Source organism: Herpailurus yagouaroundi, unplaced genomic scaffold (assembly GCF_014898765.1).
Source record: "Herpailurus yagouaroundi ecotype Mexico unplaced genomic scaffold, PumYag 67383, whole genome shotgun sequence".
Taxonomy (NCBI): Eukaryota; Metazoa; Chordata; class Mammalia; order Carnivora; family Felidae; genus Herpailurus; species Herpailurus yagouaroundi.
In genome coordinates this window covers 1,318,081-1,336,844 of record NW_024420199.1, presented here as the reverse complement: position 1 = coordinate 1,336,844, position 18,764 = coordinate 1,318,081, and the positions used below count along the sequence as shown (strand labels likewise).

The 18,764-nt window shown below is 40.6% G+C and overlaps 1 protein-coding gene across 3 annotated transcripts in view; it reads right to left on the bottom strand.

Moving 5' to 3' along the window:
- The window catches only part of PCDH19 (protocadherin 19), a 172,993-nt gene that overhangs the window by 94,514 nt on the left and 59,715 nt on the right, over positions 1–18,764 (bottom strand). For all 3 annotated transcript variants that reach the window (XM_040467222.1, XM_040467221.1, XM_040467223.1), the window contains exon 3: positions 6,354–6,412. In XM_040467222.1, coding sequence (XP_040323156.1) covers positions 6,354–6,412 — 59 coding nt within the window. The remainder of the gene's footprint in view (positions 1–6,353; positions 6,413–18,764) is intronic.

Below are 18,764 nucleotides of genomic sequence, written 5' to 3'. Positions count from 1 at the left end.
TGATCTGCTCTACAGTTTTTTTAGATTCTATATTGTTGATTTCTGCTCTGATCTTTATTATTTCTCTTCTTCTGCTGGGTTTAGGCTACCTTTGCTGTTCTGCTTCTATTTCCTTTAGGTGTGCTGTTAGATTTTGTATTTGGGATTTTTCTTGTTTCTTGAGATAGGCCTGGATTGCCATGTATTTTCCTCTCAGGACTGCCTTCGCTGCATCCCAAAGCGTTTGGATTCTTGTATTTTCATTTTCGTTTGTTTCCGTATATTTTTTTGATTACTTCTCTAATTGCCTAGTTGACCCACTCATTCTTTAGTAGGGTGTTCTTTAACCTCCATGCTTTTGGAGGTTTTCCAGACTTTTTTCTGTGGTTGATTTCAAGCTTCATAGCATTGTGGTCTGAAAGTATGCATGGTATAATTTCAATTCTTGTAAACTTATGAAGGGCTGTTTTGTGACCCAGTATATGATCTATCTTGGAGAATGTTCCATGTGCACTCGAGAAGAAAGTATATTCTGTTGCTTTGGGATGCAGAGTTCTAAATAGATCTGTCAAGTCCATCTGATCCAATGTCTCATTCAGGGCCCTTGTTTCTTTATTGACCGTGTGTCTAGATGATCTATCCATTTCTGTAAGTGGAGTGTTAAAGTCCCCTGCAATTACCACGTTCTTATCAATAAGGCTGCTTATGTTTATGAGTAATTGTTTTATATATTTGGGGGCTCCTGTATTCCGTGCATAGACATTTATAACTGTTAGCTCTTACTGATGGATAGACCCTGTAATTATTATATAATTCCCTTCTTCATCTCTTGTTACAGCCTTTAATTTAAAGCCTAGTTCGTCTGATATAAGTATGGCTGCTCCAGCTTTCTTTTAGCTTCCAGAAGCATGATAAATAGTTCTCCATGCCCTCCCTCTCAATCTAAAGGTGTCCTCAGGTCTAAAATGAGTCTCTGGTAGACAACAAATAGATGGGTCTTGTTTTTTTATACATTCTGATACCGTCTGTCTTTTGGTTGGTGCATTTAGTCCATTTACATTCAGTGTTATTATAGAAAGATATGGGTTTAGAGTCATTGTGATGTCTGTATGTTTTATGCTTGTAGTGATGTCTCTGGTACTTTGTCTCACAGGTCTCCCCTTAGGATCTCTTGTAGGGCTCGTTTAGTGGTGACGAATTCCTTCAGTTTTTGTTTGTTTGGGAAGACCTTTATCTCTCCTTCTATTCTAAATGACACACTTGCTGGATAAAGGATTCTCGGCTGCATATTTTTTCTGTTCAAGACATTGACGATCTCCTGCCATGCCTTTCTGGCCTGCCAAGTTTCAAAAGAGAGGTCAGTCACAAGTCTTATAGGTCTCCCTTTATATATGAGGGCACGTTTATCCCTTGTTGCTTTCAGAATTTTCTCTTTATCCTTGTATTTGCCAGTTTCACTATGATATGTCGTGCAGAAGATCGATTCAAGTTACGTCTGAAGGGAGTTCTCTGTGCCTCTTGGATTTCAATGCCTTTTTCCTTCCCCACTTCAGGGAAGTTCTCAGCTATTATTTCTTCAAGTATACCTTCAGCACCTTTCCCTCTCTCTTCCTCCTCTGGGACACCAATTATGCGTATATTATTTCTTTTTAGTGTATCACTTAGTTCTCTAATTTTCCCCTCATACTCCTGGATTTTTTTATCTCTCTTTTTCTCAGCTTCTTCTTTTTCTATAATTTTATCTTCTAGTTCACCTATTCTCTCCTCTGCCTCTTCAATTCGATCCGTGGACGTTTCCATTTTATTTTGCATGTTGTTTAATGCATTTTTCAGCTCCTCTTGACTGTTCCTCAGTACCTTGATCTCTGTAGCAAGAGATTCTCTGCTGTCCTGTATACTGTTTTCAAGCTCAGCTATTAATTTTATGACTATTATTCTAAATTCACTTTCTGTTATATTATTTAAATCCTTTTTGATCAGTTCATTAGCTGTTGCTATTTCCTGGAGATTCTTTTGAGGGGAATTCTTCCGTTTGGTCATTTTGGATAGTCCCTGGAGTGGTGAGGACCTGCAGGGCACTTTCCCTGTGCTGTGATGTATAACTGGAGTTGTGGGCGGGGCCGCAGTCAGACCTGATGTCTGCCCCCAGCCCACCGATGGGGCCACAGTGAGACTGGTGTGTGCCTTCTCTTCCCCTCTCATAGGGGCAGGATTCACTGTGGGGTGGCGTGGCCCATCTGGGCTACTTGCACACTGCCAGGCTTATGGTGCTGGGGATCTGGTGTATTATCTGGGGTGGGTCTGCAAGGTGCACGGGGACAGGAGGGGCAGGCTTAGCTTGCTTCTCCTTAGGTGATCCACTTCAGGAGGGGCCCTGTCGCAGCTGGAGGGAGTCAGACCCGCTGCCAGAGGCATGGCTCCGCAGAAGCACAGCATTGGGTTTGCGTGGAGCAAGCAAGTTCCCTGGCAGGAACTGGTTCCCTTTGGGATTTTGGCTGGGGGATGGGCGAGGGAGATGGCGCCTGCGAGCGCCTTTGTTCCCCGCCAAACTGAGCTCTGTCGTCCTGGGGCTCAGCAACTCTCCCTCCCTTTGTCCTCCAGCCTTCCCGCTTTCTGAGCAGAGCTGTTAACTTATGACCTCCCAGATGCTAAGTCCCGCTCGCTGTCGGAACACACTCTGTCCGGCCCCTCCGCTTTTGCAAGCCAGACTCTGGGGGCTCTGCTTGGCTGGCAGGCTGCCCCTCCACCTCGGCTCCCTCCCGCCAGTCCGTGGAGCGCACATCGCCTCGCCGCCCTTCCTACCCTCTTCCGTGGGCCTCTTGTCTGCGCTTGGCTCCAGAGACTCCGTTCTGCTAATCCTCTGGCGGTTTTCTGGGTTATTTAGACAGGTGTAGTTATTTATTTAGACAGGTGTAGTTATTTAGACAGGTGTAGTATTTTCTGGGTTATTTAGACAGGAATCTAAGTGATCAGCAGGATGCGCGGTGAGCCCAGAGTCCTCCTATGCTGCCATCTTCCCTACTAAAACCTTTTTTAAAGGCTCAAAAAATACATGTATTCTCTGAAAATATGCAAGGGGTATTACTCCCCTCCCCCAAACCCTGGAATAGTTAAGCCACTTAAAGATCAGTTTGCCCATCTGAGGAACTAAGTGCCACTTACTCTAATCTTGTCAGGACATTTAGTGGTTTAATGAATTGATTTGTGAAAGGAAGTTTAATATTCTGTGAGCAAGATGCTGCAAATTGTAAAACAGCCTGCTAAATGGCTACTCACCCAAAACAAGGAACAATTTATGCCAGACATAAAAAATCTGATTGAACTTGCTTTATTACATGTGTACCTCTTGGGCAATGAAAGACTTGTAAAACAATGTTTCTGGGACAATAAACTAGGGGTACCTGTTTGCAATGGTATTGTAAATACAAATGTTTCTATTATTGTGTTGGTGGCCAACAGAGGGACAGATTTGTTTGAAAACAGATTTTGTTTGAAGAGCAAGACTCTGAACATAAGAGTTACTCAGAAAATTCTTCATGAATAAAATTATTCAAATTCTGACCCATATTTACACCATAATATATTGGAAATCTTTCCAAAAGACAAAATAATCTGAAAGGTAATAGGTCACATCTTCCTAGTAGATGACATCACATACCCAAGGAATGCCATGTAAGAATAAGAATGAAAAGGGAGTAAAAGTCAAAAGATTATTGTAACTATATTTGGAGAATATAGGGATGATTCCACAGTGGTTTCTGGACCTCCTACCTGCATCACAGTCACCTTGGGAATGTATGAAAACTGGAGATTCTCAAGGGAGGGAGCTAAACACTGAATTTAACAAGCCTCACAGGTGATCCTAATGCACATCAAAGGTCAGAAATTTTTGGTTTTATAGGGAAGTTTAGTGCTAGTTTTCAAAGGAAAAAATGCGAGATTTTCCTCAACTTCTTTCATCGATTCATTCAATAAACATGTACCAGCACTTGTTATAGACAAGGCATCATACTAGGAGCTGCAAAACACCCAGAACAATTTGGGTGGGAAAGGAAAACACTATGTATGATTTAGGAGCCAATGTTCATTTTCCTTTCTACACTGTTTCAGTACCTTGTTCATTTCCTGTTTTATTCTCTTTGAGCTACAGCCTCATGCCCTGCTTGATATTGCTTCAAAAGCACTTAAGGAGTGGATATAAGACAGCAACACAGAAACCAAGCATGAGGAGAGAGAGTGTTGCAGTGGGGGCAAAGTGCAACTGCTGGCTTTCCTTACTCTCAGAAGATAGCAAGGAAACAAACAGCAGGAAGAAAGTCCATCCAGAAAAAAAAATCTGAACCGTCTTGGCTTGTTAATGTGGAATTCTGACATAAGCCTTAGGTACACCTGCAGGTTTCAGGTGATATTATAAAACCCAAACACTACAAAAATATAACACCAGATTCCATGGTGCAAAGATTACGTGCCATATATTTTCCCTTTCCCTTACAGAGACAGTCTTTCCCCTTCTTAACCTTGATTTGGGCTAAGGGGAACCCCCTTGCTCTCTGTTTTTCTGTTAGTTTACCCAAGGTAAATAGATATGAGAGAGAATAAGAAGCCTGAATATAAACTGAACAAGTTAACAACTGCTAGATAATGCCAAAAATAAGGGTCCAAGGAGCATCCTTGGATAACTAGAAAGTGAATAGAGGAAAAGAAAATGGATAGGAAAAGAAGTTCTCAAAATTCACCCAAAATTGGATTCAAAGTAATAGGACTTGATAGCAAAATTAAAACTGATAATAAGATTCAGAATTTACTGGGTAGGAGATTTTTTCCATGCATGTAAATGGATCCTCAAGAAACCACATACAGTGAAACCCCTTTCAAACATCACTGTGAGCTATTTGAACACAGTTTGCGTGGTTTTAACACCTGAAGTTACCACCCTCTCTTAGCATTTTCCACACATTTTACATTTAAAGTGGTTAGTTCACAGAAAAGCATAGCACACAAGATTTCCCGTATCTTTCCAGGTATTGTTCTTTGTCTACTCTCAACTGATCCCATAAATTCCAAGGCCCTTGTAGTTTTCTAAATCCCTCAAGGTTCCAAAAACAGAACCTGGCAAAAATGCATGTGTCCCTGAATTTTCAGATGTTTCCTCTTCATCAAAGTGGTCCCTGGTAAAAAGCCACTATTCTGGGTTTCAGGCAACATCAGGATATTTTTCCACCAAAAGCCTGTCAACCATTCCAGGTTGTGCAATTTGTGTGTATGCATGTGTAAACAAAATCATATAAGTAACTAATCTGAATCAGAGGTTCCTAGTGAGTCCCAAAGCTGCTGTAGACTAAACGTTTGAACATTAAGTTTTCATCTCACCGGTCTGCCTGTGCATTGGATATTCAGGGCTGACCTAAGACAGAGAGGGTCCCCAGAGTCTTAGCTTTTTGCTATGCTCTGAAAATCAGGCTCACGTTAATCGTTTAACCTGTTCGTAGAATTCCCAGGTATCCAGAGCTAGCCCAGGGGACGTGTAAGGATAAGTCAAGTCATCATTTTTATCAGAATTTTTTAAAAGGAGCTTTGAAATAACAGTCCTAAAACAGAAAATGAAGTATATTTCTGCTGCAAAGTTACTCTAATCATTGCACAAGAAGAGGCGTTTTATTTCCTATTAACCATATAATTTTGAATTCCTTAGCTTTTTTTTTATTCTGTAGGCTAAGATAATATTTGAGATGGATTCCTCCAAACCCCTCAAAAAAAATTCCAAACTATGCTATGACTGGTAATGCTGGGATATTCATTTTGATTAATGATAATTTACAATCATCACTCAAGGTCACAAGCAATTCGGGACCAATATAGATAAAACTGGCATGTTTTCAGGGGTTACTGTGCATCATGAATTAAATTAAATATGAATTGAAGTTGTTTGTTCAACCAGCCAGTTCATTCTTCGAATCCTACTCTTGAAATTCATTGAAAGTTCCACATTAAGGCCTCTCTTCATTTAAAGTGAAGAGCAACAGGAATTTTGATATGAACATGATTGTGAAAGTATATGTTTTCTAATATTAGATTTCAAAATCATCAACTGAAACTACATTTTAATATGATCTCAATTTTTTTTTAATTTGTGTTTATGAATACATTTTGATGTAAAGAAATATGGTAAAATGCCAACAGTGATTATTTGGGGTAATGGAATCACCATCATTTTTTATTTTTTAATGTTTTTCTGAAATTTTCAAATATCTTTGAAGCAGATAGGCATTTATTTTAAAATCCAAAAACAAAGGCATCATTTAAAAATTTAATCTATTTTTCTCTATATATTAAATCAAGCTTAGTTGTTGAAAGAGGCAAGCGAATCAACATACCTTTTGATTAAATGGGCTCGGCTGTTCACATAGTTGGAGTCAAAGGAATAGTTTTCAGTCTGCAATGGGAAAAAAAAGATTAAAAATGTTACATAGATGATTCACGGAAAGAGCCAAACTGTCCTACTTATGAGGAATTTTTCTACTGGATGAGAAGCAATGAATGAATCAGAAACCAAGGCCATAGCTGGGTAACACCCTGAGGAATGCCTGCTGCCTGCTTAGGGCTCTGAGGGCTCTGTAGAAGCAGCCCTCACTTACAGACCAAGATGAACTTTACTCAAACATCCCCTATAATATGGATGGCTACTGACCATGCAACCACTTAGAGGAAGATACAACATGACCTACAATCTTTACAGAAACTAATTGTTTTCCATTCCCAGTGGATATAATTCTGTGCCTATCAAATTGACTGGAAGTTCAAAGGTATTTTTATTAGTAGTACATAATTAACATGTTAAAATATTTATTCCATAGATATGGAAATACAGACAAGCTAATCCCCTACTGTGGATTTAAACTCTGCACTTCCTTTTGTTTTAAGACATTTTGCTCAGCATTAGTTATGCAGGAAGACCTTCGTTTTATCACAGATATAAAGGCAAACAACTATTATGCCTGAAACTGGATGAAGGGCAGTCCACAGGGAGTGCCAAAGCTTTTCATGTGAAACATGAAGCTTGCAAGCAAACCCTGTCTCAGCTCCTATCATTAAAACATCACTTCCTAATATGGTTACAGTAGACTGCCTGAGCAACAGCTTTACAAAAACAAATGCAAAATACCTGCCAGATGAATGAGATGGGAAAACAGTTCATGAGCACCGAAAGGGAGCAGCCTTAGAAGGTGGGAATGCAGGGAAAAGCTGACACTGAAGTAACTGAAAGTTCTAGTACCGTGGATCTTACTCCCAACACTCAAGTATTATTCTGACTGAGCCATCGTATACACTGGAAAATGCATAAACACATCTCCTCCACCCTCCTGCTCTTCTACCAGAAATCATCTCCATCCCCACCATTCCCATCATTCCTTAGGACCTTCTGAAATGACTTCAACTAAAAGTGCCTGGAAAAGGAAACACAATAGCTGTCTAGCTACCAAAATACCAGATTCCTTTCAGATGACTACCTGTCAGACATTAACTGTGCTAGGCTCTTAGACACAGATTTTGGTTGCAAGGAACTGAAAGTTTAGTAGAGGAGAACAGGAAAGGTGATAGTAGATGCAACTACCACATGAGCATCAAACACCCAACAGTTAGGGTAGAGACCCTAAGTATTTAGAGTAGGTGGGGATGGGGGGTGGTAAGTAGGCAGGAAAAAGGAGGAGAGAATATTGAGAAGGAATCTAAATCCCATCATTGTCTTGTACTTACTCAGGCATGCTCATGCCCTCTGCATGCCCCTCATTTGAAGATGGGCTCTATAATATCTATTCACACTACTTTTATGTACAGGCTAAAATCCACTTTAATGTAAACCACAAGTGATTTTTGGTTCTGTTGTAAGGAATGGAGTGGGAGAGTAAAAAATAAAAAGGATCAGTTCATTTCTAATTTGTTCATAAAAATAGAACTACCCTATGAGCCAGCAATTGCACTCCTAGGTATTTATCCAAGGGATACAGGTATACTGTTTTGAAGGGACACATGCACCCCAATGTTTATACCAGAACTATCAACAATAGCCACAGTATGTAAAGAGCCCAAATGTCCATCGATGGATGAATGGATAAAGAAGATGTGGTATATATATACAATGGAGTATTACTCAGCAATCAAAAAGAATGAAATTTTGCCATTTGCAACTACGTGATGGAACTAGAGGGTATTATGCTAAGCGAAATTGGTCAGTCAGAGAAAAACAAATATCATATGATTTCTCTCATATGAGGACTTTAAGACACAGAACAGATGAACACAAGGGAAGGGAAGCAAAAATAATATAAAAACAGGGAGGGGGACAAAACATAAGAGACTCTTAAATATGGAGAACAGAGGGTTACTGGAGGGGTTGTGGGAGGGGGGATGGGCTAAATGGGTAAGGGGCATTAAGGAATCTACTCCTGAAATCATTGTTGCACTATATGCTGACTAATTTGGATGTAAATTAAAGATATAGAATAAAATAAAATGGATGCTGAAATTGTTACAAATATAACTACAGGAAGAAGAGGCAAACTTGAAGCTACATTGGGAATACAATGCTAGAAGTATTGCTGGAAGAGGTTATCCATCAGTCAGTCAACCAACAAGCATTTCTTGAATTAATTTATTATATCAACATAATAAACACACAATATGCTGTGTAAATGTGCTCTTCTATGATATTCAATACATATTCTATTAACAAGTAGAAGTTCCCCACCTGCCAAAAACCATGCTATCCAATTAAAACAGGAAACTGATTAAGTACTCAGGAGTTCAATGTCTAGTTTCACCATGAAACCTTGGGTAAATTACTTCATCGATGCATGCCTCACTTTCCTCCTATGTAAAATAAGGATAATAGAACATTAATCCAAAGGGGAAGTTCAACCGAATTTATCATGACTCATGGTAGACATGGTGGGAAATCCTTTATCCCCTGCTTTCTACAGAACCCACAACCCCAAATAGGATCGAGAATTTGACCTCACTCAGGCAATAAAAGAGTAGCATGAACACATTTCATTTCAGTTTCCAAACTTACTTAAGTCATTTTTTCAAGAAAGTTAATAGACACACAGAAGCAAAAGAAGGAAATTGTGATGATACTGGCTTTGCAAAAAAAAGCATTGAGGAGCATCCCAAGATACTGTCATGTTAAAGAAGCCAGTTCTCAAGTAGAATATTTTGCATAGCTTTGCATATGAGGCATCCAACCTGTGTGCAATGTGCATGGAATATGGAGCTCTTTGGAGACCTGACCTCCAGCCGTTGTGCCAGAACTCTATGTATGGGCAAATAAACAAAACCATACAAATTCTATACCTGGTGACTGTACTACTTCTTGATCCTAATGGAATAATATATCTCACCATGAGAATCCCACTCACAGGCAATGAGTTAAAAGAAGAAATAAGTCTAGAAGGCTTGCTTGTGGAGACTTTATCAGTGCTCTGTCCTTCTCTCTGGGATACAGATTGGTTAACCTGGGCAAACATGACAGGCATGATCTGCCACTGTAGGTAGGAGAGTATCACTGAAGCTTAAATCACCTTCCTATCTTCTTCCTCCCCCCCTTTTTTTTACTCTAAAAGACTAAACCACTCATTTTTGTGGGTCCTAATGTAAATATTCCATTCCCCAAACTGGCACAAACCATAATAGGCAGGTGTCCCATGCTGCACCCCCATGAAATTAGAAGCACTAGTCATAAGGTAGATTCCTAGAACCAATTTTCCCATAGTGGATAGGGCTATGCTGAGTCATCCACTGTCTTTTTGTTTTTATAATCAGTCCCAGGTCTCTGTGAAGCCACTTAATTGGAGTTTGGAAACAACCTATGAAACAGAATTATTCTAATTGACAGGACACACTATTTTGGCCCCATTAATACTACATTCCAAACAACTGAGGTAATTTGCTACCGATAGCCGATTATGAGTCTATGTATATTGACATCAAGTGTTCTTGCTCATAGTGATTCAAGGCATGTACTCAAACCCAACTCCTGTGCATTGAAAGCGTATATTTTTTCCACACTTCAGATGGAGTAAAGAGTGAGACTCAGACCACCCCGAAGAAAGAAATAATCTTTTCTTAATGAATAGCTTGCATGTCTTAAGCCAGTGGTTCTCAGTCCTAATGCATATTAGAATCAACTAGGGAGGGGCGCCTGGGTGGCACAGTCGGTTAAGTGTCCGACTTCAGCCAGGTCACGATCTCGCGGTCCGTGAGTTCGAGCCCCGCGTCAGGCTCTGGGCTGATGGCTCAGAACCTGGAGCCTGTTTCCAATTCTGTGTCTCCCTCTCTCTCTGCCCCTCCCCCGTTCATGCTCTGTCTCTCTCTGTCCCAAAAATAAATAAACGTTGAAAAAAAAATTTAAGGAAAAAAAAAGAATCAACTAGGGAATTTGGGTTTTTTTTTTTTTTTTTTTTTTTTAATACTGTTGCCAAAGTCCCACTCCAAGAGATTCTGAGGTAACTGTCCTGGAGTGGGGCCCAGGCATTGGTATTTGTTTAAAACTTTCCAGGTACTTCTTTTTTTTGGGGGGGGGGTGGTTTCAGTACTTGCCTGAGGATATACATTTTATTTTTTTTTCAATATATGAAGTTTATTGTCAAATTGGTTTCCATACAACACCCAGTGCTCATCCCAAAAGATGGGTATTGCTCATCTCCTCAATACCCATCACCCACCCTCCCCTCCCTCCCACCCCCCCTCCAACCCTCAGTTGGTTCTCAGTTTTTAAGTCTCTTATGCTTTGGCTCTCTTCCACTCTAACCTCTTTTTTTTTTTTTCCTTCCCCTCCCCCATAGGTTTCTGTTAAGTTTCTCAGGATCCTTCTAATGTACATCCAGAGGAGAGAACCGTCCTGAGCAAAGGACCGACGACAGGCTTTGACCCGGTGTGCTGTGTTTTCTAATGCAAGCCCAACTATTTAGAAGATGGCATCCCTTCTGTCAGATTATTTGCCAAGGCCATCTCAATATAGACTAAAGAATTAGAGCAGAAACACACGTTTTAAGAAATGATAAAAGAGCTTTTCTTTTTTGCATGAATGTATTGGCTTCTGGTTAGCCTTATTTAATCAAAATTTGCTTGACATTATTCCAATCCCCTCTCTAAGTATTCTAAATGGCAAATCACATGAAACATTTGAGAGGGGAAATTTTCTCTAAATGTCACATTAATTTCACTAGGAAATGTCCCCATGTCTAATGAGACAGCCAAGTTAACACAGGAACACAGTAAAAAGACAAGAACAACATTTGTTTCTGGAAAACCTAATTTTAACATAAAAAATGGGTCTACAACAAACTTTTATTTCTAGTGTCAATGGAAAATAAAAGTCACTTTCTTATCATTTAACATATTTATCCCAAATCCTTTCCTTAATTAGAAGTGTTTATCCTAGAAACTCATTGAGAACAGACTTCTCACTTGGCTTAGGTTTAATAAAACCTTGATTTTCTGAAAACCTAAAGAATAAATACTTCTAGATAGCTGAGTTTTTTAGACAGCTTAGGGCTTTCCTCTGTAAGGACTAAAATATTTATATAAAATCCTAACCATTCTACCTTGTTTCTGAAGGGAATCATATAGTTGTTTATTGGTTGCTTAGGAGCACCTTTCTAAACATAAATCACTGCACCATGCAGGCTTTGCCTGTACATTCACTGACCCCAAAGTGCTGTGGTTTTTGAGTTCTTGTCTTTAATTTTTAACATATGTCCTTCATCACGTTGCTATCAAACACTCAGTATTGTTATTTCTCAGTGCTATCAATATATCAAAAACAGTTCCTCTTCCATTTCGAGTTTGATACTTCTACTCTACTGTGTTCTTAGAAGCTAATTATATTTGGCTAGAAAATAATACTTAAGGTCTGGGCGGAGAGCTGAAATGTTGTTTTAGAAGGGAAATTACATGATCTTTAATACAGAGACTTTGTGTAATGTTTTGGTTCTTGATGCTTTTTGGTTTCTTTACCTGCTTTGGAGCCTTCTCTGATGATTACTGTCTATTCTGAGCTCCCTCCTGGATATGCAGGGTTTCCAGTGAGACTTTGGGGTAGGTGGTATGCTATTATGTCTCTATGTTAATAAGTCTGGAACATCAGAAGTCAAATGCTTCCATTTTGTCAGGCCTCCAAGGTACCAGAATGCCCTACTTTAATAGTCATTTTGCATTACTTTTACAGTTCACTGAATTTTACCCTTTTCTCTGAAAGAGTGACCGTGACTCTCTCAGCACCACATTTATCACCAGGAGAGACTTCAACCCGAAGGAGAAAGAAACCCAATAAATGCAGATATCTAGGACTAGAATCTTTGCCCAGTATCACAAATCCCCAGGTCACTACACAAAGCTAAAAAAGGTTGCAAACACTGAGATTAAAACAGAGATTTCTCAAACTTTAAGGTCTTCATTTGAAAATGAATAGCCATTTAAAAATCACTTTAAAAGTCCCATCAAACTGAAAAGCATTCTAATTGCAATTTGTTACCTATTATTTTGTTTTTTTTAACTCTTAATCATTTTAGCAACACAAACAGGAAAACTGGAATCTCAAATCAGATGCACAGCAAAGTGGTTTTAAAATGCTAGTCCTTTTTTTTTTTTTTAACTGCTGATGTCTAATAATGATAATTGTGCTTATTGATCAATGATGAAAAGAACCATAACCTTTTCTAAAACTGATTGCTATTTTAGATGTTCAAATGGCATCTCTTCTCACGGGAATTTTTAGGAAATGAATTGCAAATGGCTTTTTCCTACTTCCTATGCCCAACACATAAAATGAAAATGTAAATTCTATATAAAAATAAAATGCCAATATGCCTCCAGCTAGAATGTATATTCAAATACTCATCCATCCAGACCTCAGCATCTGAAGCAGGAATTAGTGAAGATGGAATAAAATGCACCATTCCTAGAGCTGCCATCACCAGAAAGCTCATATTTACCCTGAACTGGAAAACAAGCCAAGTAAGCTCCCAGTAACTATGACTACACACATCTCAGCCTTATTCTCATTCTCTCCCCTACCCCCATCTCCCTCCTTCCCTCCCTCCCTCCCCCATCTTACACACACACACACACACACACACACACACACACACACACACTCATACATATCCACTTTGACTGTAGTGAGCAATACAGTTTAGAGGGATGACCTGGGTTCCCTCCCCATGTTTGTCACTGACTCACTGATGGTCTTGAATAAATTACTTAATCTCTCTTGAAGTCTTAAGTTATCTGTCTATAAAATGAAAACAATAAACTAAATGATGTCAATATTCCCTTTAAGCTACAAAAATTCTAGGATTCTAAAACAAAAGGCTCTTATTCATTCATTCATTCATTCATTCATCCATTCATCCATTCAATAAACATACACCTGCAAGGAGGTCACAAACTAATGGACTTCTTACCGGGGATGGTTAAAACGTCAGCCATTCAGAAAAACATGAAACACACACACACACACACACACACACACACACACACACACAGAGTGGCACATGCTCTCCTGCAGATACATGCATATACTTATACACAGGCTGCTAGAATTCAGCTTTGAAAATTACACTGCTACTTCATAGAGATAAATAGTACCATAAAGGCTTGATGAAGATAGGTGACTTACACAGGAAGATTTGGACTTTATTTTTCTTACACATATAAACTCACATCATAAATAAAGGCAACCTCTCTCTTCTATGAAATGGGTTATAAAATTCTTAAGTTTTTTAGAAATAGTGCATGTATGTGTTCCTTTAGCTCCATTTCCACAGCCTTCACCTTGTGACACCATTTTCTCATCAGTATTTGCCTTTTGATCTAGCCCATTCTGCAAAGCGCTATGTGGATAATCTTCCTCAACCACTGTTTTCATCACAGCACTTCTCTTTCCAACCGCTCAAGAAACCCTTTTCAGGGGTTTCTTGATGGATTTAGCATTAAATCTCAACTAAATCTTTAACTGAATGGTTATAAAATATAAGTCCTCTATTTCCCCATATCTAATTTCTCTCATTTTTAATATATCCACATCACTGGTCATCCCACATTGCTTAGCATTTTCTCAGCACTGTGTACAGACTATGCAATGTAGTTATGCATTTCCTTAGGTTCTATGATTATTTCATGTATAGTATGTAAGTCAATTCATTTTCCAACTGGACTGGAAGCTCTCTTTTGAGTTCTTTTTTTTTAAGTCTATTTATTTATTTTGAGTGGGGGAGAGAATGAACAGGGGAGGGGCAGATAGAAAGGGAAAGAGAGAATCCCAAGCAGGCTCCATGCTGTGAGCACAGAGTCCCATGCGGGGCTCAATCTCATGATTCGTGAGATCATGACCTGGGCTGAAATCAAGAGTCAGACACTCAATCCACTGAGCCACCCAGGCATCACTCTCTTTTGAGTTCTCAGTGCCACAATGTTGGACACTTACCAAGTATACATATAATGCATCAATGAATGAACAGAGAAGAGATGGGAGAGGCTAATAATGAGGCTACTTATTACAATTAAAGCAAATGACCAATTCCATTAGGCCAAGTGGTCCTGCTTCTTCAGAAAGCATCCATTCTACACACTGCTTTCTGTGGTTACAATTTGTTCTCTGTCTTCACTCCCAACTAGTGCCTTATAAATATACAGTAGTCTGGATATAACTGCCAGGGATAAGCTGAAACAGTTTGGTGCTTTCTACCCTTCTATCTTTTTTAATGTTTTATTTATTTTTTGAGAGAGAGAGTGCAAGCAGGGAAGGGGCAGAGAGAGAGACAGAGTACCGAAGTGGGCTCTGCACTGACAGGCTGACAGTAATGAGCCCAACACAGGGCTCAAACCCACAAACCATGAGATCATGACCTGACTCAAAGTCAGACATTCAACTGACTGAGTCACCCAGGTGCCGCGGCAACTCTTCCCTTCTAAATCTATCAGTCCTACCACATCTCTGGGAATGACAGAAGTGACACATGATAGTGCTTCCAAAACACTTTGGATACTTTAGATGAAATTTCTGTAAGAAGATAAGGCTTTGCCACATTACAAATCTCTGAGTCACAGATTGACGCTGCAGCAGCTACTTTTCTACATGTGAAAGAGAACTCTAGGATTCCAGTGGCTTTCAAGACAAGGCTAGCTATGGTAAACACAGGCCATGTGGTTAACATCCAACAAGTCAAGTTGAAACAGTTCCCCCCCCCCTTGGGGCGCCTGGGTGGCGCAGTCGGTTAAGCGTCCGACTTCAGCCAGGTCACGATCTCGCGGTCCGGGAGTTCGAGCCCCGCGTCGGGCTCTGGGCTGATGGTTCAGAGCCTGGAGCCTGTTTCCGATTCTGTGTCTCCCTCTCTCTCTGCCCCTCCCCCGTTCATGCTCTGTCTCTCTCTGTCCCAAAAATAAATAAACGTTGAAAAAAAAATTAAAAAAAAAAAAGAAACAATTCCCCTCTTGGTGGCCTTTCATCATCACTCCTAAAATTTCACTGGCACTATCAATGTGGTCAGACTACCTATAGGTGACAAAGGCAGCCTAGGGAAGGCGCTTTTCTCTACCTTCATCTTTGATTGGGTCAAAGAGATGCCTTTAGAAGAGAAGCCCAGTTGCAAATTTTACTACAAAGACTTCCTTGAGAAATACAGCAGTTTTCTGCAGAAAACTGCAGGAATCCATGCAATTCAGAGGCAAAGAGCCTGCTGAAAGACCAGGCTAAGTGCCATACCATTAAATAGATGAGCACAGGTTTCTGAATAAGACTCTGGGATCTTTTTCTAAGTGTTTTGTGGGCTACTGTGTACTATAAAATAGTATGTGCTTATAAACAGCTCTCAGGAACAAGTTAATACCTATTCTAGGTACAAATGCTCTCAGGAACCAGTTAATGCCTATTCTAGGTACAAATGCAAAATCAACAAGATCTCAGTGTGAGTAAAAGTAGCTGAAAAGTGAATAAGATGAATCCAATCATGTGAACCATGCTATCTCATCCCACATAAACAAAATTCAACCTGAGAAGTAAATAGCTATCAATCACATTCACCACTGGAATAAATGCTGGAGTCCAATCACCATCTCCAAATATGTAACTACAGCATATTAAAGCTATTTTGCAGGCACAGAGTGCCTTTCTTCCCCAAATATCCAAGTACTTTACAAGCAGGTGCTGTAATTCCCCCTTTAAACAGCCAAGAAAAACAAACACACAGGTTAAGTGCTACAGCCATGTTAAATACCAACTCAGCTAGACCATGCCACAAAAACAAGAACAATAAGAAGTTTTCCCAGGATCACTGTTCTTGGCATTACCAACTACTGAGACAGAAAGCAAACACAATATGGTAACACCAAGGAAGTCACTGCTTTATACCTATTTTCCTCAAAATGACTTTCTTAGTTACTTTAAGTGAGTGAGTCAGGAGAGTATAGTCTAGCAGTTAGACAAAGATAAATTTGGCACACACTAACTGAAGATACTTCTCCAGTCCCAGCTGGACAGCCCAGTCACATAGTCCAAGGGATCCAGGAAAGAGCCACTTTCATTCCTAGACTTTGGTGATTCTTTCAACTGTCCTTTAGTGATACTGACAACCATCTTTACAAAGTGACCTAACATAACTAGTGATGCCTTCATGGGGTAGCTCTAATTTCAGAAATTATGACTTGGTAAAACTGGTCCAACTGACAATAAGAAACCAATATAAGACCTCGTACAAGCCCAGGGATCCACAGTATGAGCTCTCCTGAATACAACATGCGTTTGAGCCCTTCTGGCCCAGAGAGGCACAGCATACCCTCAGGACCTGAACTGGTCCATTCCTTTCTGCTAAATTCTAGTTTATTGGTGCCTCAATTCTCTGTTACTGAGCAGCTATGGAGCCCTAACTTCCTGCAGAGTGCAATTTCTATTGAGGAGCCTTGTCAGCTGACAAGACTTCAAATATTTGGAAGAAAAAAACAGTGGGTGGCCCTGTGCATATGAGCCAAACAATACCCCCAAATCCAGTTCCAACCCAAGTCTCATTGTTTATACTATACATCACTTAAAACCCAGTTGCCTCCACAAGCTTATTTAAAATTGAAGGAGTGGGGGTCAATAAGATGGCGGCATAGGAGGATGCTGGGCTCACCGCACGTCCTGCTGATCACTTAGATTCCACCTACACCTGCCTAAATAACCCAGAAAACCACCAGAGGATTAGCAGAATGGAGTCGCCGGAGCCAAGCGCAGACGAGAGGCCCACGGAAGAGGGTAGGAAGGGCTGCGAGGCAGTGCGCGCGCTCCACGGACAGGCGGGAGGGAGCCGGGGCGGAGGAGCGGCCACCCCCGCCCATCTCCCCCGCCCATCCCCCAGCCAAAATCCCAAAGGGAACCAGTTCCTGCCAGGGAACTTGCTAGCTCCAAGCAAACACCCAACTCTGCGCTTCTGCGGAGCCAAACCTCCGGCAGCGGATCTGACTCCCTCCCGCTGCCACAGGGCCCCTCCTGAAGTGGATCACCTAAGGAGAAGCAAGCTAAGCCTGCCCCTCCCGCCCCCGTGCACCTTGCCTACCCACCCCCGCTAAGACGCCAGATCCCCAGCATCACAAGCCTGGCAGTGTGCAAGTAGCCCAGACAGGCCACCCCACCCCACAGTGAATCCCGCCCCTAGGAGAGGGGAAGAGAAGGCATGCACCAGTCTCACTGTGGCCCCAGCGGTGGGCTGGGGGCAGAAATCAGGTCTGACTACGGCTCCGCCCACCAACTCCAGTTATACACCACAGCACAGGGGAAGTGCCCTGCAGGTCCTCACCATGCCAGGGACTATCCAAAATGACCAAGCGGAAGAATTCCCCTCAGAAGAATCTCCAGGAAATAACAACAGCTAATGAGCTGATCAAAAAAGATTTAAATAATATAACAGAAAGTGAATTTAGAATAAGAGTCATAAAATTAATCACTGGGCTTGAAAACAGTATAGCTGACAGCAGAGAATCTCTTGCTACAGAGATCAAGGGACTAAGGAACAGTCACGAGGAGCTGAAAAACGCTTTAAACGAAATGCATAACAAAATGGAAACCAACACGGCTCGGATTAAAGAGGCAGAGGAGAGAATAGGTGAACTAGAAGATAAAGTTATGGAAAAAGAGGATGCTGAGAAAAAGAGAGATAAAAAAATCCAGGTGTATGAGGGGAAAATTAGAGAACTAAGTGATACACTAAAAAGAAATAATATACGCATAATTGGTATCCCAGAGGAGGAAGAGAGAGGGAAAGGTGCTGAAGGGGTACTGGAAGAAATAATAGCTGAGAACTTCCCTGAAGTGGGGAAGAAAAAAGGCATTGAAATCCAAGAGGCACAGAGAACTCCCTTCAGACGTAACTTGAATCGATCTTCTGCATGACATATCATAGTGAAACTGGCAAAATACACGGATAAAGAGAAAATTCTGAAAGCAGCAAGGGGTAAACGTGCCCTCACATATAAAGGGAGACCTATAAGACTCGTGACTGATCTCTCTTTTGAAACTTGGCAGGCCAGAAAGAATTGGCACGAGATTTTCAGTGTGCTAGACAGAAAAAATATGCAGCCGAGAATCCTTTATCCAGCAAGTGTGTCATTTAGAATAGAAGGAGAGATAAAGGTCTTCCCAAACAAACAAAAACTGAAGGAATTCGTCACCACTAAACGAGCCCTACAAGAGATCCTAAGGGGAGACCTGTGAGACAAAGTACCAGAGACATCACTACAAGCATAAAACATAC